General features: G+C 44.7%; 1 protein-coding gene across 2 annotated transcripts in view; it reads right to left on the bottom strand.

Moving 5' to 3' along the window:
* Positions 1 to 18,356, bottom strand: part of FRMPD4 (FERM and PDZ domain containing 4) — a 735,397-nt gene that overhangs the window by 288,305 nt on the left and 428,736 nt on the right. For both annotated transcript variants that reach the window (XM_069757665.1, XM_069757666.1), the window contains exon 4: positions 15,421 to 15,581. In XM_069757665.1, coding sequence (XP_069613766.1) covers positions 15,421 to 15,581 — 161 coding nt within the window. The remainder of the gene's footprint in view (positions 1 to 15,420; positions 15,582 to 18,356) is intronic.

The following is an 18,356-nucleotide window of genomic DNA, read 5'->3' as shown; positions in this document are numbered from 1 at the left end:
TCGATTTGGACAACCCCTTTAATAAATATGTTAAAAAGAAGAGGGCCAATTACTGACCCCTGTTAACTGTGACTCAATTTGGGTGTTATCCATAATAATCACCATTCGTTTCCATCACTGAGCAAGTTATTAACCCAGTTACACATATTTTCCCCTATTAGCATTATTCTCATTTTATATACTGACCTGTTTTGTGGCACAATTTCAAACATCTTTGAAAAGTCCATATATACAACATCCACTGCATTTCCTTGGTCCAGTTTGGAACTTAACTCCTCATAGAAGCTGATCAGATTAGCTTCACAGGACTGATCCCTCATAAAACCATGTTGATACTGGGTCATAAGGTTGTTCTTATTAAGATATGCCAAGATAGCATCAGTTAGGAAACCCCCAAGAATTTTACCCACAGTAGAGAGGAACTTACCAGACTATTATTTCCAGGCTCAGATTTTGGCCCCTTTTTGAATATTGGCATCACATTTGCTATGTGCTAGTCTCGTTGCACAGACCCTGTTATTTGGAATCTGTGAATATTAAAAATAATGGTCTGTCCATCATGATACTTAATTAGTGCAGTACTTTGAGGTATATCCAGGGCCGTATTTAGAGGTTATGCTGCCCTAGGCACTTTTAGTGCTGCTTCACCCATTGGTGAGTATGATTAATGCAGACACTGTCGGCAGTGACTTAGGCTACTTTCACATCAGCGATTTTTGCCATTCGCAGCAGATCTGGCAGTTTTTCCGCATCTGCATAAAAAAAACCTTGCTTAGGTGCCCCCCCACATCCTGTTGCACTAGGCATGTGTCCTCAAGTGCCTAGAGGCAAATACGGCCCTGCTGCCAGGTTACACTCAGCAGGCCTGTGGAGCTTAGAGGGCCACAGACACCTGGGAGGCATGGGTTGCCTGACCATTGGGGCAGAAGCAAGAAACATTCAACCCTCCAGCCATTGCCAAACTACAGCTCCTTAGAAGCCCCAACATGCAACAGCTGGAGTGCTGCAGGTTGTTGATCCCTGTATTAGAGTATGTTCACACAGTGCAGGTATTGGCCACAGTATATTATGGTGCAATCATGGATAGGACTTTCCTAAACTGAATTGTGCTTTCTCACTGTAGAATTCACTATTTGCCATGCATAGAGTAAAATCTGCAACAAATCTGAATGTAAATAACGCGGATTTTGCTGCAGATTCATTGTGGATTTTGAAGTTTAAGTACATCACAATCCATACTTGGTTTTATCTGCTGAAAGTTTGTCAAGGTGTCCACAGACACCGCACTATCAGTGATGGCCAAGCTCAACGGGATCTGCCAATGAAGAGAGGTGTCCGGAGGCTGCTTATTTCACACCACAGTGACAGCAATCATATAGTCCAAGACCTGTCCACACAGATGTATGACACCGGTGACCCGCCCCCCATGTATATGACATATGAGACTCTATTGATAAATTATTTGATGTCCCACAGATGAAACTAGGGATTTCCTGACCTAGCAAGTAATGATTTGGAATCAATGCTGATGACATGTAGCAGAGCTCACAGTGACAAGCGACTTCCTTCAATGGAAGTCTTCAAACAGAGGCTGGACAGACATCTGTCTGGGATGATTTAGTGACTCCTGGTTGGACCAGATGACCCAGGAGGTCACTTGCAACTCTACAATTCTATGATTCTAAGGGGGTACATGGAGCAGAGGAGCAATGGAATAGTGAGAAGAGCAGTAATAATATTATTATACATTGTTTAGCTATAGTGAGGATCCTGGGACAAGTGCACAGGGCACTGCAATGCAGTAGGCACAGGGCACCACAATACATTGGGCACAGCAGTGCAAGAGGCACAGGGCACCAAAATACACAGGGCAGCGCAGGAGGCACAGGGCACGACAGTACACGGGCTCTGGGCGTTGCAGGGCAGGAGGCACAGGGCACCACCACATGTGGGATACAGCAATACAGGAGGGACAGGGCACCACAATGCATCGGGCACAGCAGTGCAGGAGGCACAGGGCACCACCACACATTGGGCACCACAGTGCAGGAGGCACAGGGCACCACAATACACGGGGCACAGTAGTGCAGGAGGCACAGGGTACCACCACATATGGGCCACAGCAGTGCAGGAGGCACAGGGTACCATAATACACGGAGCACAGCAGTGTAGGAGGCAGAGGGCACCACCACACATGGGGCACAGCAGTGCAGGAGGCACAGGGCACCACAACACATGGGGCACAGCAGTGCAGGAGGCACAAGGCACCAAAACACATGGGGCACAGCAGTGCAGGAGGCACAGGGCACCACAGTACACGGGACAGAGCATTGCAGGAGGCACATGGCACCACAACACATGGAGCACAGCAGTGCAGGAGGAACATGGCACCACAACACATGGGGCACAGCAGTGCAGGAGGCACACAGCACCACAATACATGGGGCCCAGCAGTGCAGGAGGCAAAGGGCACCACAATACATGGGGCACAGCTGTGCAGGAGGCACATGGCACCCCAATACACGGGACACAGCAGTGCAGGAGGCATAGGGCACCATAATACACGGGGCAGAGCCATACTGGAGGCACAGGGCACCACAGTACATGGGGCACAGCAGTGCAGGAGGCACAGGGCATCACAACACATGGGGCACAGCAATGAAGGAGGCAGAGGGCACCACAAGACAAAGGGTACAGGAGGAACAGGGCACCATAATACACAGGGTACAGCAGTACAGGAGGCACAGGGCACTGCAGTACAAAAGGCAAAGCATTACATGGAGTACAGCAGTGCAGGAGGAAGAGGACAGAGCAGTGCATGGGATAGAGGGCACAACAATACACAGGACACAGTAGTGCATGAAGCAGAAGGCACAGAGGTGCATGGGGAGAGGACGCAGCAGCACATGGAGCACAGTACTGTAGGGAAACAGCAGCACAGGGTACAGTAGTGTAGGGGGCACAGGGTACAGTATTGTAGGGGGCACAGTAGTGCAAGGTACAGTAGCATAGGGGGCACAGTAGTGCAAGGTACAGTAGCATAGGGGGCACAGTAGTGCAAGGTACAGTAGCATAGGGGGCACAGAGCACAACAGCACTTGCCACCTGGTCACTACACAGGTCGGAGCAGGGTGCTCGATACTCACGGAGCCGCATCCCCCTCCCCAGTGTCCGATTCCTTTGTGCGTCCGGTGTCCATAGCTGACAGGGAGATACCACGAGAGCTGTGAATTGTCATCATGCCAGTCCTCTGAGCAGCAGGAAGTGCCGCCCCTACCACAGATGCTCTATCCCTGCAGCCACCAGCGAGAGGCGCTTGGTCCTTCAGCACCACTAAGATGAGGGCAGAACGTCCTGCTTCCGGGGCTGCTTTTTCCATGGCAACAAGGACTAAAAAAAAAGCCTTGCTCAGGTGCCACCCCCCACATCCTGGCGTCCTAGGCACATGCAATCAAGTGCCTAGTGGCAAATACGACCCTGGGTATATGCCATGTAAACCCGTGGATTTGTCTACTTTAATGACTTTGAGGCAATACTGTACTTCCTGCTTGGTTAAGCAGGAGACATTTAATGGAGAATTGCTGATATCTCTGATCATGTTGTCTGTCATGGGATTTTCTTGTATAAATACTAAAGAGAAATGAGAGTTTAGCATATTGGTTGTTCCCGCATCCTCTTCCATCATTTCACAAAGACTATTTTTGTGGGATCTAACACCATCATTTTTCAGTTTCTTACTGTTTATGTAATTCAAGAATATTTTTGGATTATTTATACTTTCTTTGCAATGTGTCTGTCTGTCTAAATCTTTGCTGTATGATTTGATTTTAACACATTTTTTTCTATAATTACTTAATGACTTGTCATTCCCCTCTTATTTTAATGCTCTAAACCAGGGGTCCCCAATGTTTCTTACCTTGAGAGACACATTCCGCTATGGAAGTTGGTCGAGAGCCACAATGCAGATAAAGTCATAGAAAAACCTAGAGAAGGCACAAATAATAACATACAGATTTTCACTTTCACTCTATCCTTATGTATTTTACATTATTGTTATGCAAATTGCTTAGTCAAAGAGGACTTGAACGCTAGTGCCACCTATTGGAAGTAGCAATCTTAAAAGTCAATACCCTTTAACAGTCCAATAAGATGTTTCATATATGATTGGCCCCATATACTGCTCAATATTGAATTGGCTCCATAAGATGCTCCATATAGAATTGGCCCCATAAGATGCTCCATGTAGAATTGTCCCCATAAGAAGTTCCATATAGAATTGGCCCCATTAAGAAGCTCCATAAAGAATTGACCCCATAACATGCTCCATATTAAATTGTCCCCATTAAGAAGCTCCACATAGAATTGGCCCCATAAGATGCTCCATACAGAATTGGCCCCATTAAGAAGCTCCGTATAGAATTGACCCCATAAGATGCTTTATATAGAATTGGCCCCATTAAGAAGCTCAATATAGAATTGGCCTCATAAGATGCTCCATATAGAATTGGCACCATTAAGAAGCTCAATATAGAATTGGCACCATAAGATGCTCCCTATAGAATTGGCCCCATAAGATGCTACATATAGAATTGGCCCCATTAAGAAGCTCCAAATAGAATTGGCCCCATAACGTGCTCCATATTAAATTGGCCACATAAGATGCTCCCTATAGAATTGGCCCCATAAGATGCTCCATATAGAATTAGCCCCATATAATGCTCCATATATGGGCCCCTTATGATGGTCCCCATATATTGCTCCAAATATTAAAAAAAAAATGAAATACTCACTTCTAGTTGCTTGTCGCTGCTCTGGACTCCTCAGCATCCTCCTGCTCTCTGTGCTGTGACTGCTCAGGCAGAGGGTGCGCACTGGTGACGTCATTGTGCCCTCTGATCTGAACGTCACAGTCAGAGGATGGAAGACGCTGCAGCGCTGGAACCGGGAGAGGTAAGTATCGCAAGTGCCGGGGCCCGAAGCAGGCTGGGGGGTCCACTCGCGGGGGCCGGCACCATAGCACGCCAGTGTCCCCGATGGCAAGTGGGCCCCCTGCCTGCTCAGGGCCCCGGCACTTACCCGGGTGCTGACGCCAGCCCTGGGCGGGTATTACAGGCAGCGGGGCGGCTCCCTGGGGACTTCTTTACTGTGACCGTTGGCGAGCCACATGTGGCTCGAGAGCTACGGATTGGGGACCCCTGCTCTAAACGCTTCTGTTCTAACATTTATTGTGCCTCTTACAGCTCTATTTAGCCATTGTGGTTTCCTCCTATTTCTAGCTTGTCTATTCCCATGGGGTATACTGTATATTGTGCACAGGTCCTATTCAGGATGCTTATAAAAGTGTTCTATTTGCTTTGTTCAATTTTATTTCTCAGGACATAGTCTCAGTTTATGGCAGTAAGATCATGCCTCAGCTGTTGGAAATTTGCCCTTTTAAAACTTAGGACAAGCCAGAGACTCTTGAGTTTGGGTCAGGAAATCCATAGCTGTTCTGGACATCATGATCCATACTCAAATTGTGTTTAAAAAATGTCATCATTTGGCCTAGGCAGCCATCTTTTATTTTATACAAATGTTTAAAGTAAAGTACTTCATTACAGATAGTTGTAAATAGAATACAGCAGATATGAATGTACTTTTATCAAGGTTACAAGTTTTCCATTATGATTTTTTCACATTTATGATGCTGATGTAGTGCTAGTAATGAAGGGCTGACACCAGCTTGGAGCCTGTTTTGATTTTGGTGTGGTACTTGTTTGACTAAATACATCAATGATTAAAATCATTTCAACTCTATCATCACAGGTCTAGAAATACACTTAAAAATGAATTTACTAGCAAAATCTCTGTAAATTGTAATTGTAAAGCTGCATGTGAAGCCCGCAGCTTAGAGGACACATTGACAAGGCTTGATGCAATTACAGTACAGTTATCATCCATTTGTGTGTTTGTATCAAATGACTGCAACTGAAGGTTGCTGTGTAAGCAAGCAGAGGTCTTGAAGACTATGATGGATTGATACAAAAAGAATAGTGGACAAAGAATAACAATTATTCGCTTAAATGGAATTCTTCTTTAAAAATGCAGTGTTGGCAGTCAGTTCAAGTCCCTGGGTGTATTTACAGCCAATGTCCACATAGCGGTGACTGTACCTGTGCCGACACACCTTTATGACTGAAAGTCAGTGGCTACCAGGAGGAAAAAAGTTCATTTTCTCCCAGGAGCTGCGTTATTAGTATGGTATCTGGGCACTTTCTAATACTATTTACTTGCATATTAACTCTATATCTGCAGGTAAAATTATTTATCTGATTTTCAGGTCCCCTTTAAGTGACAGAGGAGGGATACTTTGAAAAAGAAATCTTCTTTGTATGAAAAGTCTAATCACCATTCACAATTTGATGATGAAACAATATGGGTTCCAACACTGATTAGCATGACGCCTCTGTCATTAACTAAGTGATTATTAGGCACTGAGTTCATCATATCCCTGCTGTGCTAGTGTTCAAGATGTTCTTGCTGTTCTCCAGCAATCTTCCAAAGAGTTCAAATTTATGTTACAAAAGAAAAGAATGTTGGGATGTATAAATCTAAAATATAGACCAAAGTTTAGATAGCTCTTGTGATACATGGTGCGCTAAATATTAAAATTGGTCATCCTGTTCTTGTCATATAGATATGTGACTGCTGCAGGCAGGTATTTGTGGCCCATCCATCAGTGTTGTGGTTGCAGCACACATGTCATCCCCACCGGCAGAGGAAGCGAGGAGATTTGTGGGAAACCCAGCCATTGCTAGAGAGAAGCATCAGGGGATTATTAGATGAGTATTGTAAATTTTATTCTTAATTTTTAGACCACACTTAGCCGTAAAATTTAAAAAAGGAGGGCAACCATTTGAAGGCCTCAATGAGATGTCTGAGTCACGTACATGTTCTGTTGTGTTTTTCATAGATAGAACATGTACCCATTATTTTCTATAGGGCTGTTCAGTGATCTATAAAAAATCATGGAGACATGTCTGCTTTTGAGCCGAGTTAAGAACCAAAAGTATCCATATATATATTGTATATACCGTATATATATATATATATATATGTGTGTGTGTGTATGATGCGCCCCCGGGACCGTGGGGTACTCGGTACCGGGTCCTGCAGTTCACAGGGGGATGTCACGGTGGCGACCCGGTCCGTGGCCCTGGGCATCAATGTTAAAGGGGAAGGTCTTTTTATAGGGAATGAAGTTTATGTTCGTGATGCCACCTGTGGTATTCGGTCAGTGGGGATCGACGCTGCTTTAAGGGGTCCTCTGGGGTGATGTTATGGCAGCTAGATGGTATAACTTCCCACAGGTGAAGTGTTTCCCAGGGCTCCCGTGGTGTAGATGGAAGATGGTGATGAGCGCAATAAAGAACGAGGACACAAGGTTGCAGTCTCTTTACCTTGGTTTACTGAAGACTTCAGCAACCACAGTCCAGAGCACTAGATCACAGGGCAGGCAGGGTCCGGCCGGCTTGAAGGCAAGTTAGGAGTCCCCTTACTCAGGTGGAAATCAAAAGCCTTCCTCTAGCTCCGTGGTGGTGTAGTCCCTTACTGCTTAAAGCTTCACATAAGGTCCTCACAGATGTTATCTCTCTCTGTCCCCCGGGTAGGATAGGAAATAACCTGTATGACTGGTGGCTTGAGGCTGTTTATAGGGACTCTAGCATGCCCCGGCCTCTGAGGGGTGCCACCGTGCCTCCTGGGTGTTAGGTCGGACAGGTAACTTGCAGTTCAGCTGTCCTGCCGGTCTCTGATGTAAGTCGTGGAGGGTCTTATAATCCTCGGTGTTCCGGCTACCTGTTTCTGCGCCTCAGAAGGAGGCAGCCTGAATGTCTCTTTCCAGGAACTGCTGTACTGCCACTACACAGCTCCAAAAACCTTCCTCTGCCTCTGACTGATCCAGTCTGCTTCCTGGCAAGATCTCACTCACTGGGGCTCTGTCAGGAACTAACTAACTCACCCTACAGACAACCAGTTATATAAATATATGGGGAGTCATCTAGCAAGTAGGATCAAAAGCTCCCCCTGGTGGCCTGGAGTGTGAATGTGTTGCATGTTTGTGGTACCTGGTTGCAGTTATCCCTTCTTGCCTTCAAGCATAACATCACTCTCCCCGTGAGGAAAGCAATGCTACTGTGATGACCAGGACTTGCAGTTTACAAATAGAAAGATGGGGGCTCATCACAGTAACAGAGGGGTACAGGAGCAAAAATTTGAAAAAAATCAGTAGAAGGGGAGACATTTAGATCATGTGAAAAAAAAATTACATATTTATGGCAGGTGAGAGGTCCTCTTTAAAGAAAAATATAATTGGTAAATTGAAAACCATCCTATCAAATGCATAGACATAATTCCTGATTGAGTTTACTATTGGAAATTATAAGGGCATTTAACTATTACCATAAAACAATAATAGGCAATATTTATATGTATTGTAGAATAAGATGAGCTTTCACAGTCTGAGTTTTGCAATAACCTTTCCTGTTTGTTGAGTTTCATATAAGAGTACAGCTTGCCGTTATTGGGGATACATCGGGAACATTCTGTAGACTAATCTTTATTGTAATTGCCACTCTATTTTAAAAAATAATAATAATAGATTTCAAGTAAAAATACAAGCTGTTGATAAACCCAATGGGCACAGCTGCCATTTATGTCACAGGACCTGGCTTTATAGATGGCCAGCTGCATAGCTTTACCACAGGTACCTTCTAAATGATTCTATTAGCTATAAAGCAGGATTATTATGTTCCCCATTATGGTTTTCTTACATCTCTGCTACATAAATACATGACCCTCTGGTAGAGTACGTGCTTGCTTATTTGTATTCTCTGATTGCAGTACTTTATGTCAGCTGTGTCCCAAAATGTGACGTCTATCCTCCTGGAACAGTCTGTAACAAGCTAGATGCTGCATACGAATGAGGCCGGCTTCAAGAATCAAGTAGAGTGAAATCAAACGTCTGATTGTATAGGTTCATTTATCAGCCGTTTCATTTCCATTAGTATTGAAATATACCTGCTAGGATGTGAAGAAAAGATGTCATTTAAATTTTGCTTGTTGTGAATTTTATTTCAAGAAATGTGTGTTTTAATAATGTTCGACAGCATTCCCTTCCCTTTCTAAGCAATGATTTAGATGCTCAATGCCCTTCGACACTAGCAGGATGTTGTTCTGTAAGGCCCCTTTCACACATCAGTTTTTTGCCGTCAGTCACAATCCGTTGGCTCGACGGATCGGTCGCAGATTGTGAAAAACTGATGCGATGGATTCATTTTTTCCGCAGATCCCAAATAAATCTGAGCATGCTCAGTTAAAAAAAATGGAATCCATTGCCGGATTCCGTCATTTGACTGATCCGGCGCCATAGGCTTCCATTCTAGCAAATGACGGACGGTGACGGATCCGTTGCTGTCTGATTTTTTGACTTACACAAAAAACGTTACTTTGTCGTCTCCAGCCGCCGGACAAACAATTTTCGATGGATCCATCAAATGACTGATGAAACACAATCAATCGCTAATACATGTCTATGAGAAAAAACGGATCCTGCGGCATCAGTCGCCGGATTAGTTTTTTTCAAAATTCGATGGATTGCAACTGATGGCAAAAAATTTATGGGTGAAAGGGGCCTAAGCATGACAGATGCCACCTAAAGACAACTAATCACCGGTTACTGTTATGTGCCGGCGTCTGCTAAGTATTTGATTCAATTAATAATTGGCTATTTAATAATTGGCTATAGTACTTCCCCAATTTTAAGTCAAAGGATACATTTTCATCATGCCAAACATAATAAAAGGTTAGTTGTAGGAATACCTTGAAGGGAAAGGGCAATTACTATATAAAGATAATAGGTGAGGTGGTTGAAAAGCAATGTCTGACTTTCACTTGTTCATTTTCATAGATTTATTTATTATTATTGCTTTTGTCAGATTCAAGTTATTTCTCTGACCATGGTGGGTTTTTCTCTCATTAAACGAGGGGTACCAACAATTTTGACCATGTGTGTATATCATGGAAAAAATGCAAGACTTCAGGTCTCTTTTTCTGTGGTTTTTGGAGACCTCCTTGCAGTGAAAATGTGCCAAAACCACACTATATTGTTATACCACATTTTAAAATTGAAAACTCATGAAAAACCACATGAACAAAAGTGCAAACAAAAAGCACATCAAGACAGCATAAACAAATTGTGTCTTTACAAAAGCCCTCGAAAATCCTCATGTTTTTCAGAAACGGCATGATCAAACATTTTTTTTTCTGACTGAATACATATCATAAAACTCCATATGCACACACCCTTAAAGAGAATCTGTCACCTTGAAAAGTGATATTTACCTGCAGATGTGGAGTTAGTCTGCAGGTAAATTGCATCACAATGCCACCCATCCACCATACTGAAAGTGCGGCTATCAGAAGAAAATGAACTTACCGTATATACTCGAGTATAAGCCGAGATTTTCAGCCCATTTTTTTGGGCTGAAAGTCCCCCTCTCGGCTTATACTCGAGTCATATACCCGGGTGTCAGCAGGGGAGGGGGAGCGGGGGCTGTGTAATCATACTTACCTGCTCCCAGCGCGGTCCCTGCAGTCCCTGGCTTCTCCGGCGCTGCAGATTCTTCCTGCACTGAGCGGTCACATGGCACCGCTTATTACAGAAATGAATAGGCAGCTCCACCCCCATAGGGGAGGAGCCGCATATTCATTGCTGTAAATGATCGGTGCCATGTGACCGCTCAATTACAGGAAGAAGCTGCAGCGCCGGAGAAGCCAGGGACTGCAGGGACCGCGCCGCAGCAGGTAAGGGGAGCGCAGCGCTATAATTACCTGCTCCTCGCTCCGGCTCCATCTGCAGCGTCCTCTAGCAGTGACGCTCAGGTTAGAGGGCGCTGTGACATAGTCAGTGCGTGCCCTCTGCTGAGCGTCAGTGCTGGAGACGGAGCCGCACGAGGAGCAGGTAAATATTGAAAGCGCCGGCGTCCTGAGAAGAGAGGTGAGTATGTGATTTTTTTTTTTTTTTATAGCAGCACCAGCAGCATTCTAAGGAGCACCTATGGGGCCATAATCAAAGGTGCAGAGCATATATGGGGCACAGCATTCTAAGGAGCACCTATGGGGCCATAAAGGTGCAGAGCATAAATGGGGCACAGCATTATAAGGAGCACCTATGGGGCCATAAAGGTGCAGAGCATATATGGGGCACAGCATTATAAGGAGCATCTATGGGGCCATAAAGGTGCAGAGCATATATGGGGCACAGCATTCTAAGGAGCACCTATGGGGCCATAAAGGTGCAGAGCATAAATGGGGCACAGCATTATAAGGAGCACCTATGGGGCCATAAAGGTGCAGAGCATAAATGGGGCACAGCATTATAAGGAGCACCTATGGGGCCATAAAGGTGCAGAGCATATATGGGGCACAGCATTATAAGGAGCACCTATGGGGCCATAAAGGTGCAGAGCATATATGGGGCACAGCATTATAAGGAGCACCTATGGGGCCATAAAGGTGCAGAGCATATATGGGGCACAGCATTATAAGGAGCACCTATGGGGCCATAAAGGTGCAGAGCATAATTGGGGCACAGCATTATAAGGAGCATCTATGGGGCCATAAAGGTGCAGAGCATATATGGGGCACAGCATTATAAGGAGCACCTATGGGGCCATAAAGGTGCAGAGCATATATGGCACAGCATTATAAGGAGCACCTATGGGGCCATAAAGGTGCAGAGCATATAAGGGGCACAGCATTATAAGGAGCACCTATGGGGCCATAAAGGTGCAGAGCATAAATGGGGCACAGCATTATAAGGAGCACCTATGGGGCCATAAAGGTGCAGAGCATATATGGGGCACAGCATTATAAGGAGCATCTATGGGGCCATAAAGGTGCAGAGCATATAAGGGGCACAGCATTATAAGGAGCACCTATGGGGCCATAAAGGTGCAGAGCATATATGGGGCACAGCATTATAAGGAGCATCTATGGGGCCATAAAGGTGCAGAGCATAAATGGGGCACAGCATTATAAGGAGCACCTATGGGGCCATAAAGGTGCAGAGCATAAATGGGGCACAGCATTATAAGGAGCACCTATGGGGCCATAAAGGTGCAGAGCATATATGGGGCACAGCATTATAAGGAGCACCTATGGGGCCATAAAGGTGCAGAGCATATATGGGGCACAGCATTATAAGGAGCACCTATGGGGCCATAAAGGTGCAGAGCATAATTGGGGCACAGCATTATAAGGAGCATCTATGGGGCCATAAAGGTGCAGAGCATATATGGGGCACAGCATTATAAGGAGCACCTATGGGGCCATAAAGGTGCAGAGCATATATGGCACAGCATTATAAGGAGCATCTATGGAGCCATAAAGGTGCAGAGCATATAAGGGGCACAGCATTATAAGGAGCACCTATGGGGCCATAAAGGTGCAGAGCATAAATGGGGCACAGCATTATAAGGAGCACCTATGGGGCCATAAAGGTGCAGAGCATATATGGGGCACAGCATTATAAGGAGCATCTATGGGGCCATAAAGGTGCAGAGCATATATGGGGCACAGCATTATAAGGAGCACCTATGGGGCCATAAAGGTGCAGAACATATATGGGGCACAGCATTATAAGGAGCACCTATGGGGCCATAAAGGTGCAGAGCATATAAGGGGCACAGCATTATAAGGAGCACCTATGGGGCCATAAAGGTGCAGAGCATAAATGGGGCACAGCATTATAAGGAGCACCTATGGGGCCATAAAGGTGCAGAGCATATATGGGGCACAGCATTATAAGGAGCACCTATGGGGCCATAAAGGTGCAGAGCATTATATATGGCACAGCATTATAAGGAGCACCTATGGGGCCATAAAGGTGCAGAGCATATATGGGGCACAGCATTATAAGGAGCACCTATGGGGCCATAAAGGTGCAGAGCATAATTGGGGCACAGCATTATAAGGAGCATCTATGGGGCCATAAAGGTGCAGAGCATATATGGGGCACAGCATTATAAGGAGCACCTATGGGGCCATAAAGGTGCAGAGCATATATGGCACAGCATTATAAGGAGCATCTATGGAGCCATAAAGGTGCAGAGCATATAAGGGGCACAGCATTATAAGGAGCACCTATGGGGCCATAAAGGTGCAGAGCATAAATGGGGCACAGCATTATAAGGAGCACCTATGGGGCCATAAAGGTGCAGAGCATATATGGGGCACAGCATTATAAGGAGCATCTATGGGGCCATAAAGGTGCAGAGCATATATGGGGCACAGCATTATAAGGAGCACCTATGGGGCCATAAAGGTGCAGAACATATATGGGGCACAGCATTATAAGGAGCACCTATGGGGCCATAAAGGTGCAGAGCATATAAGGGGCACAGCATTATAAGGAGCACCTATGGGGCCATAAAGGTGCAGAGCATAAATGGGGCACAGCATTATAAGGAGCACCTATGGGGCCATAAAGGTGCAGAGCATATATGGGGCACAGCATTATAAGGAGCACCTATGGGGCCATAAAGGTGCAGAGCATTATATATGGCACAGCATTATAAGGAGCATCTATGGGGCCATAATCAACGGTGCAGAGCATTCTATATAGCACAGTTGTATATGGAGCATCTATGGGGCAATAATGAACGATATGGAGCATCTATTTTTATTTTTGAAATTCACCGGTAAATGCTGCATTTTCTACCCTAGGCTTATACTCGAGTCAATAAGTTTTCCCAGTTTTTTGTGGAAAAATTAGGGGGGTCGGCTTATACTCTGGTCGGCTTATACTCGAGTATATACGGTACTTGTTCCTGATAGCCACCAACTTTCAGTTATTGGGGCATCTGTGCAGAGCAAGCTGTCAATCAAAGTGCTGGGGTATGCCTATAGCCAACACTCACAGTAAAGTAACTGGTGACCGTATTCTCTCCATACACACCCCCATGACTGGCGGCTGCAGGCAAAAAATAAGTTAATTTTCTCATTATAGCTGCATTTTCTGAAATGTAGCCAAGAAGTATTGTAATGCTATTTACCTGCATATAATCCTATATCTGTAAGTAAGTAGCATTTTCAAAGTAATTGTCAATAAGACAACATCTTTAGTCATATTCCCTATAAAGGCATACCACACTCTGGAAGGGGGTGCAGGGTTAAAGTACTGCTCGGTTTCAGTGGCTCTAGCTCTGACACACTGGAACTATCTGTGTAATATGTTCACTACCTGGTAGGAAAATGTCTCCCTTTTTGTTAAATCACATGACTAGCAAGATGGAAGCAAAGCCTAATGTTTTTTTTTACATTCTCTGAATGTATTGTCAGCTAAAAAGATTACATAATTGTTCATACTAGACTGTTAGGCTGTATTTATACATTGTTACTATGTTGTTGTAATTATGCAATATTTTTTGCCATAATTTTGCAACCTGCAACATATGAACGCAGTCTTACAGCAATAATAATTAAAGTAAAACCTGTTACTCATTTCATGCTGCCCAAACCAAAGGCACCATAAATTAGAGCCTGGCTATGCGATTGCAGCCAGGTATGTTTTTCTCCCTGCAACCCTCAAGTTGACCTAGAGAAGCTGGGAGAAGTTGGCTGGGGAAAGTACTGGACTAGTCATGTCTGCCTATGGTCCCCGACCGGCTATTCAAACTACAGTGGAATGTAAAATTTTGGGCACCCCTGGTCAAAATTTCTGTTATTGTGAACAGTTAAAGGGAATCTGTCACCCCCAAAATCGCGGGTAAGGTAAGCCCACCGGCATCAGGGGCTTATCTACAGCATTCTGTAATGCTGTAGATAAGCCCCCGATGTATCCTAAAAGATGAGCAAAAGAGGTTAGATTATACTCACCCAGGGGCTGTCCCGCTGCTGGTCCGGACCGCAGCGGGAACGCCCCTGGGTGAGTATAATCTAACCTCTTTTTCTCATCTTTTAGGATACATCGGGGGCTTATCTACAGCATTACAGAATGCTGTAGATAAGCCCCTGATGCCGGTGGGCTTACCTCACCCTCACCCTGATTTTGGGGGTGACAGATTCCCATTAAGCAAGTTGAAGATGAAATTATCTCAAAAAGACCTAAAATTAAAGAGGACACTTCTTCTGACTTGTTTTTTTTTATCATCCAGGTTTCACCTCTGTATGTTACCATAGAAAAGACCAAACTATGTACAACGCATGTCTTCGTCGCCAGTGAAATACCAAATCCCTCTAAAGTGAGGGATTATACCTTATGCCTACCCATTGCCTGCTTTTTTTTAAGAAAGCTCTTTGGTATTACAATCTGAAAAATATTCTTATATGTTTGTATAGAATTAATCGCATGTAGAATACATTTAAAACGCAGTAGCTCACCTGGTGTTACTGAACGAACGACAACTGGTTTTTCACTCCCTGCAACAAATCCAAAACCAAGAACTGGATCTCTCCTCATTTCCACATTTCTAGGTGTAGGAGGGTTGATTTGGCAACCTTCAATTCGGGGGTCTTCATATGTCGGTGTTTGTGTCAAGTGACTGTGGAGAAAATATTACATTCTGTTCAACTCTTTTGTTTGTAGACTTATGGTACACAGATCACTCAGAGCTCTAAGGAACATTGTAAAGTACAGCTTTATTCTCATTATTCCCATTAGTAGCTCGCTCGTTAGTTGTGTTCTGCAATTACACATTTAGCACCAAGGACATAACAAAAAGTGTTAATTATCTGAATAAATCTAGCCCAGAAGAAACTGTGTGTTATACTTAAGTTAAAAGATTCTGATGGTGTGCAAAATGTTATAAAATTAGCAATTAAGATTAGAAACTTCTATTATGTCTTTAAAATATGCAAAATGCAGGAAAACAAATTCTTTACAGCTTATATACAGTAACTGGGTGTAATGCAATATGACAAAATGAGTAAACAACAGTCGTATCTATATTCATTTGTCTTCTATACGATGTTTAATGCCACTATACAGATTGATGACATGGAAATAGAACTCATCTTATTTTTTATCATGACTCGACCTTTTTCTCATTAGAAAGAGCTGGAACTTGCTTTTTAACTGCTTCGTGACCCCAACGGTAGATAAACATTGGCGCTAGCAGGGCATTGTGCGGCGTCGACATTTGGCTATAGTCACTGGTTTTGTGCTGATCAGGACCCCCACGTACCTTATAACACAGGGATTCCAGCGCACAATGCTGTCTGTGACCCCCAAACTCATCGAGACATGACTGGTTCAGGTTCTGATGACGTCAGCCTCACACCAACCAATGAGACAAATCACTGGGAAAGTTTGTTGTAGCAAAAAACTTTCCCAGGTGATCTGCCTCCTCTGATCTCCTGTCAGTGAGAGATTAGAGGAGAAACAGTGTGACAAGTGCTGCTGGCAAAAGCTGTGCCAGTCAGCGATCTTGTTATAAAGTAAAAATAACAGATAAGGCAGGTTAGGGTTAGTTCTAAAGTTAGGGTTAGGCCGGGGTCAGACGAGCCTATGTGATATGCTAATGACCCTACGTTCCTGCTCTGCTGTGTGTGGGAGCCGAGTGTCATGCATTTGTTCTCCAAGCCTCTCGCACAGAGAGGATTGGAGCACAGCTGCGGAGGAGGCAGAGAAATGAATTTCTCCATCTCCTCCATTGCCGGGGTTAGCGTATATCGCACATCACTCGGATGATATCCGAGTGATGTGCATTGTCTCAGTGGATTTCACTCGCATGTTGAAAATGGCTGAGAAAAAAAATGCTGATGCGTGCTGCCCCATAGATGAATACTAGTCCGAGTGCTATGCGGTGTTTTATTGCATAGCACTCGTCCGAATTCATTGCTAGTGTGACCCCGGCATTAGTGTTAGGATAAAGTTAGGATTAGGGTTTATTCTAAAGTTAGGATTAGGCTAAAGTTAGGGTTAAGCCAAAGTGAAAATTTGCCTTTTATCCATTGTTTCACTAATTTCACGTCAGTCACGTCAGTCAGTCACATCAGTCAGTCAATCACGTCAGTCAGTCAGTCACATCCATCAGGTCCATCACGTAAGTCACATCAGTCAGTTTGTTAATTATATAGTATATGTAATTACACATAATTTGATAGAAAACTAGTTTGTAATAATATATAACAAATACTGTTGAGTTTTCTATTTTCGAAAAAAAAAAAAAAAATTAAATGGCCCGTCAGTATTATAGTGCAGAGGAGGCTTATGCACTTTTATGTTCTGACAGCGAAGAAAGTGCAGTGTCAGATGGCGATGTGGATTTCAAGGGCTTTAGTAGCGGCAATAGTGATAGCTCAGAAATGAACTGTGATTCTGGTCCATCCTCACACACAAGGACCAGTACAACAAAAAGGGCAAATAGCGTGTTAAGGACTGGCGGAACACACCAAGTACAAGATGAAATGGAACTAGGTGCGTTCGCAGTCCGAGGTCCACCGTGCAGGTAAAAACCCTGCTGCTAGTAAGACGGACTATATGGCGGTACTATAAGTATACACGCACGGGTTAACTTCACCCTGCGTGAAGGAAGCGATCCTGTTGCGTCACAGGACCGCGGTACCGCACATAGAGCGCGAGCAAGAAGTCAGCGACCTCAACCCCAACTAGGATTGAAGTCCGATTAGACACTCGCTGGCACAACACCGCAATTGGGTGTGTAAGGAAACTAAATAATAATATAAAGGCACAAGAGTGCGTGCGGTGCCGCACTGACGGACGCCACTAACCACCCAGGCTTGGGTCAGGAAAGCGCAGAGCAAGCGCATGGCGCCGTACAGGCGGACACAGCAACTGGTAGCTGTAATGTGTGTTACGTGCTGTTGGATAAGTCGGGCGCTAGATAGCAAACATACACCTTCCGCGAACAATCATTCAATAGGGAGGGTTATTTAAAGAGCGACTTTCACTCACAACACACACACATATTTACAAGACAATACTAGCGCATGGCCGTGCGGTCATGCGCAGTTTATATTGCTGCAGCACAGGAAACAGCTACAGAAGTTTTGCCCTTTCAGGACCTGCCAAAAGGACCAATGGGATGTGCTGCAGTACCTGAGCATGTGACCCTCGATCTCCAACGGGAGATCCTGCCCTGGGCATGCTCAAACAGAGAAAAGCAGGACTTAGATCCAGAAACGTCCACTCGCCGCTGCCCAGCACTGGCTTCAATGGCAGAAGCAGGAAAAGCAGCAGTAACTCTTCGCACAGAGTCAGACTGAGCGAGACGCTGGGATCGGCGTCCCTGCTGAGCAGACTCCACTGCGGCTAGAGAAGAATGGGAGACCGCAGCGGAGACGGATCGAGATTC

This window comes from Ranitomeya imitator, chromosome 3 (genome assembly GCF_032444005.1).
Source record: "Ranitomeya imitator isolate aRanImi1 chromosome 3, aRanImi1.pri, whole genome shotgun sequence".
NCBI classification, from domain to species: Eukaryota; Metazoa; Chordata; class Amphibia; order Anura; family Dendrobatidae; genus Ranitomeya; species Ranitomeya imitator.
This window is presented reverse-complemented; position numbering and strand designations above follow the sequence as displayed.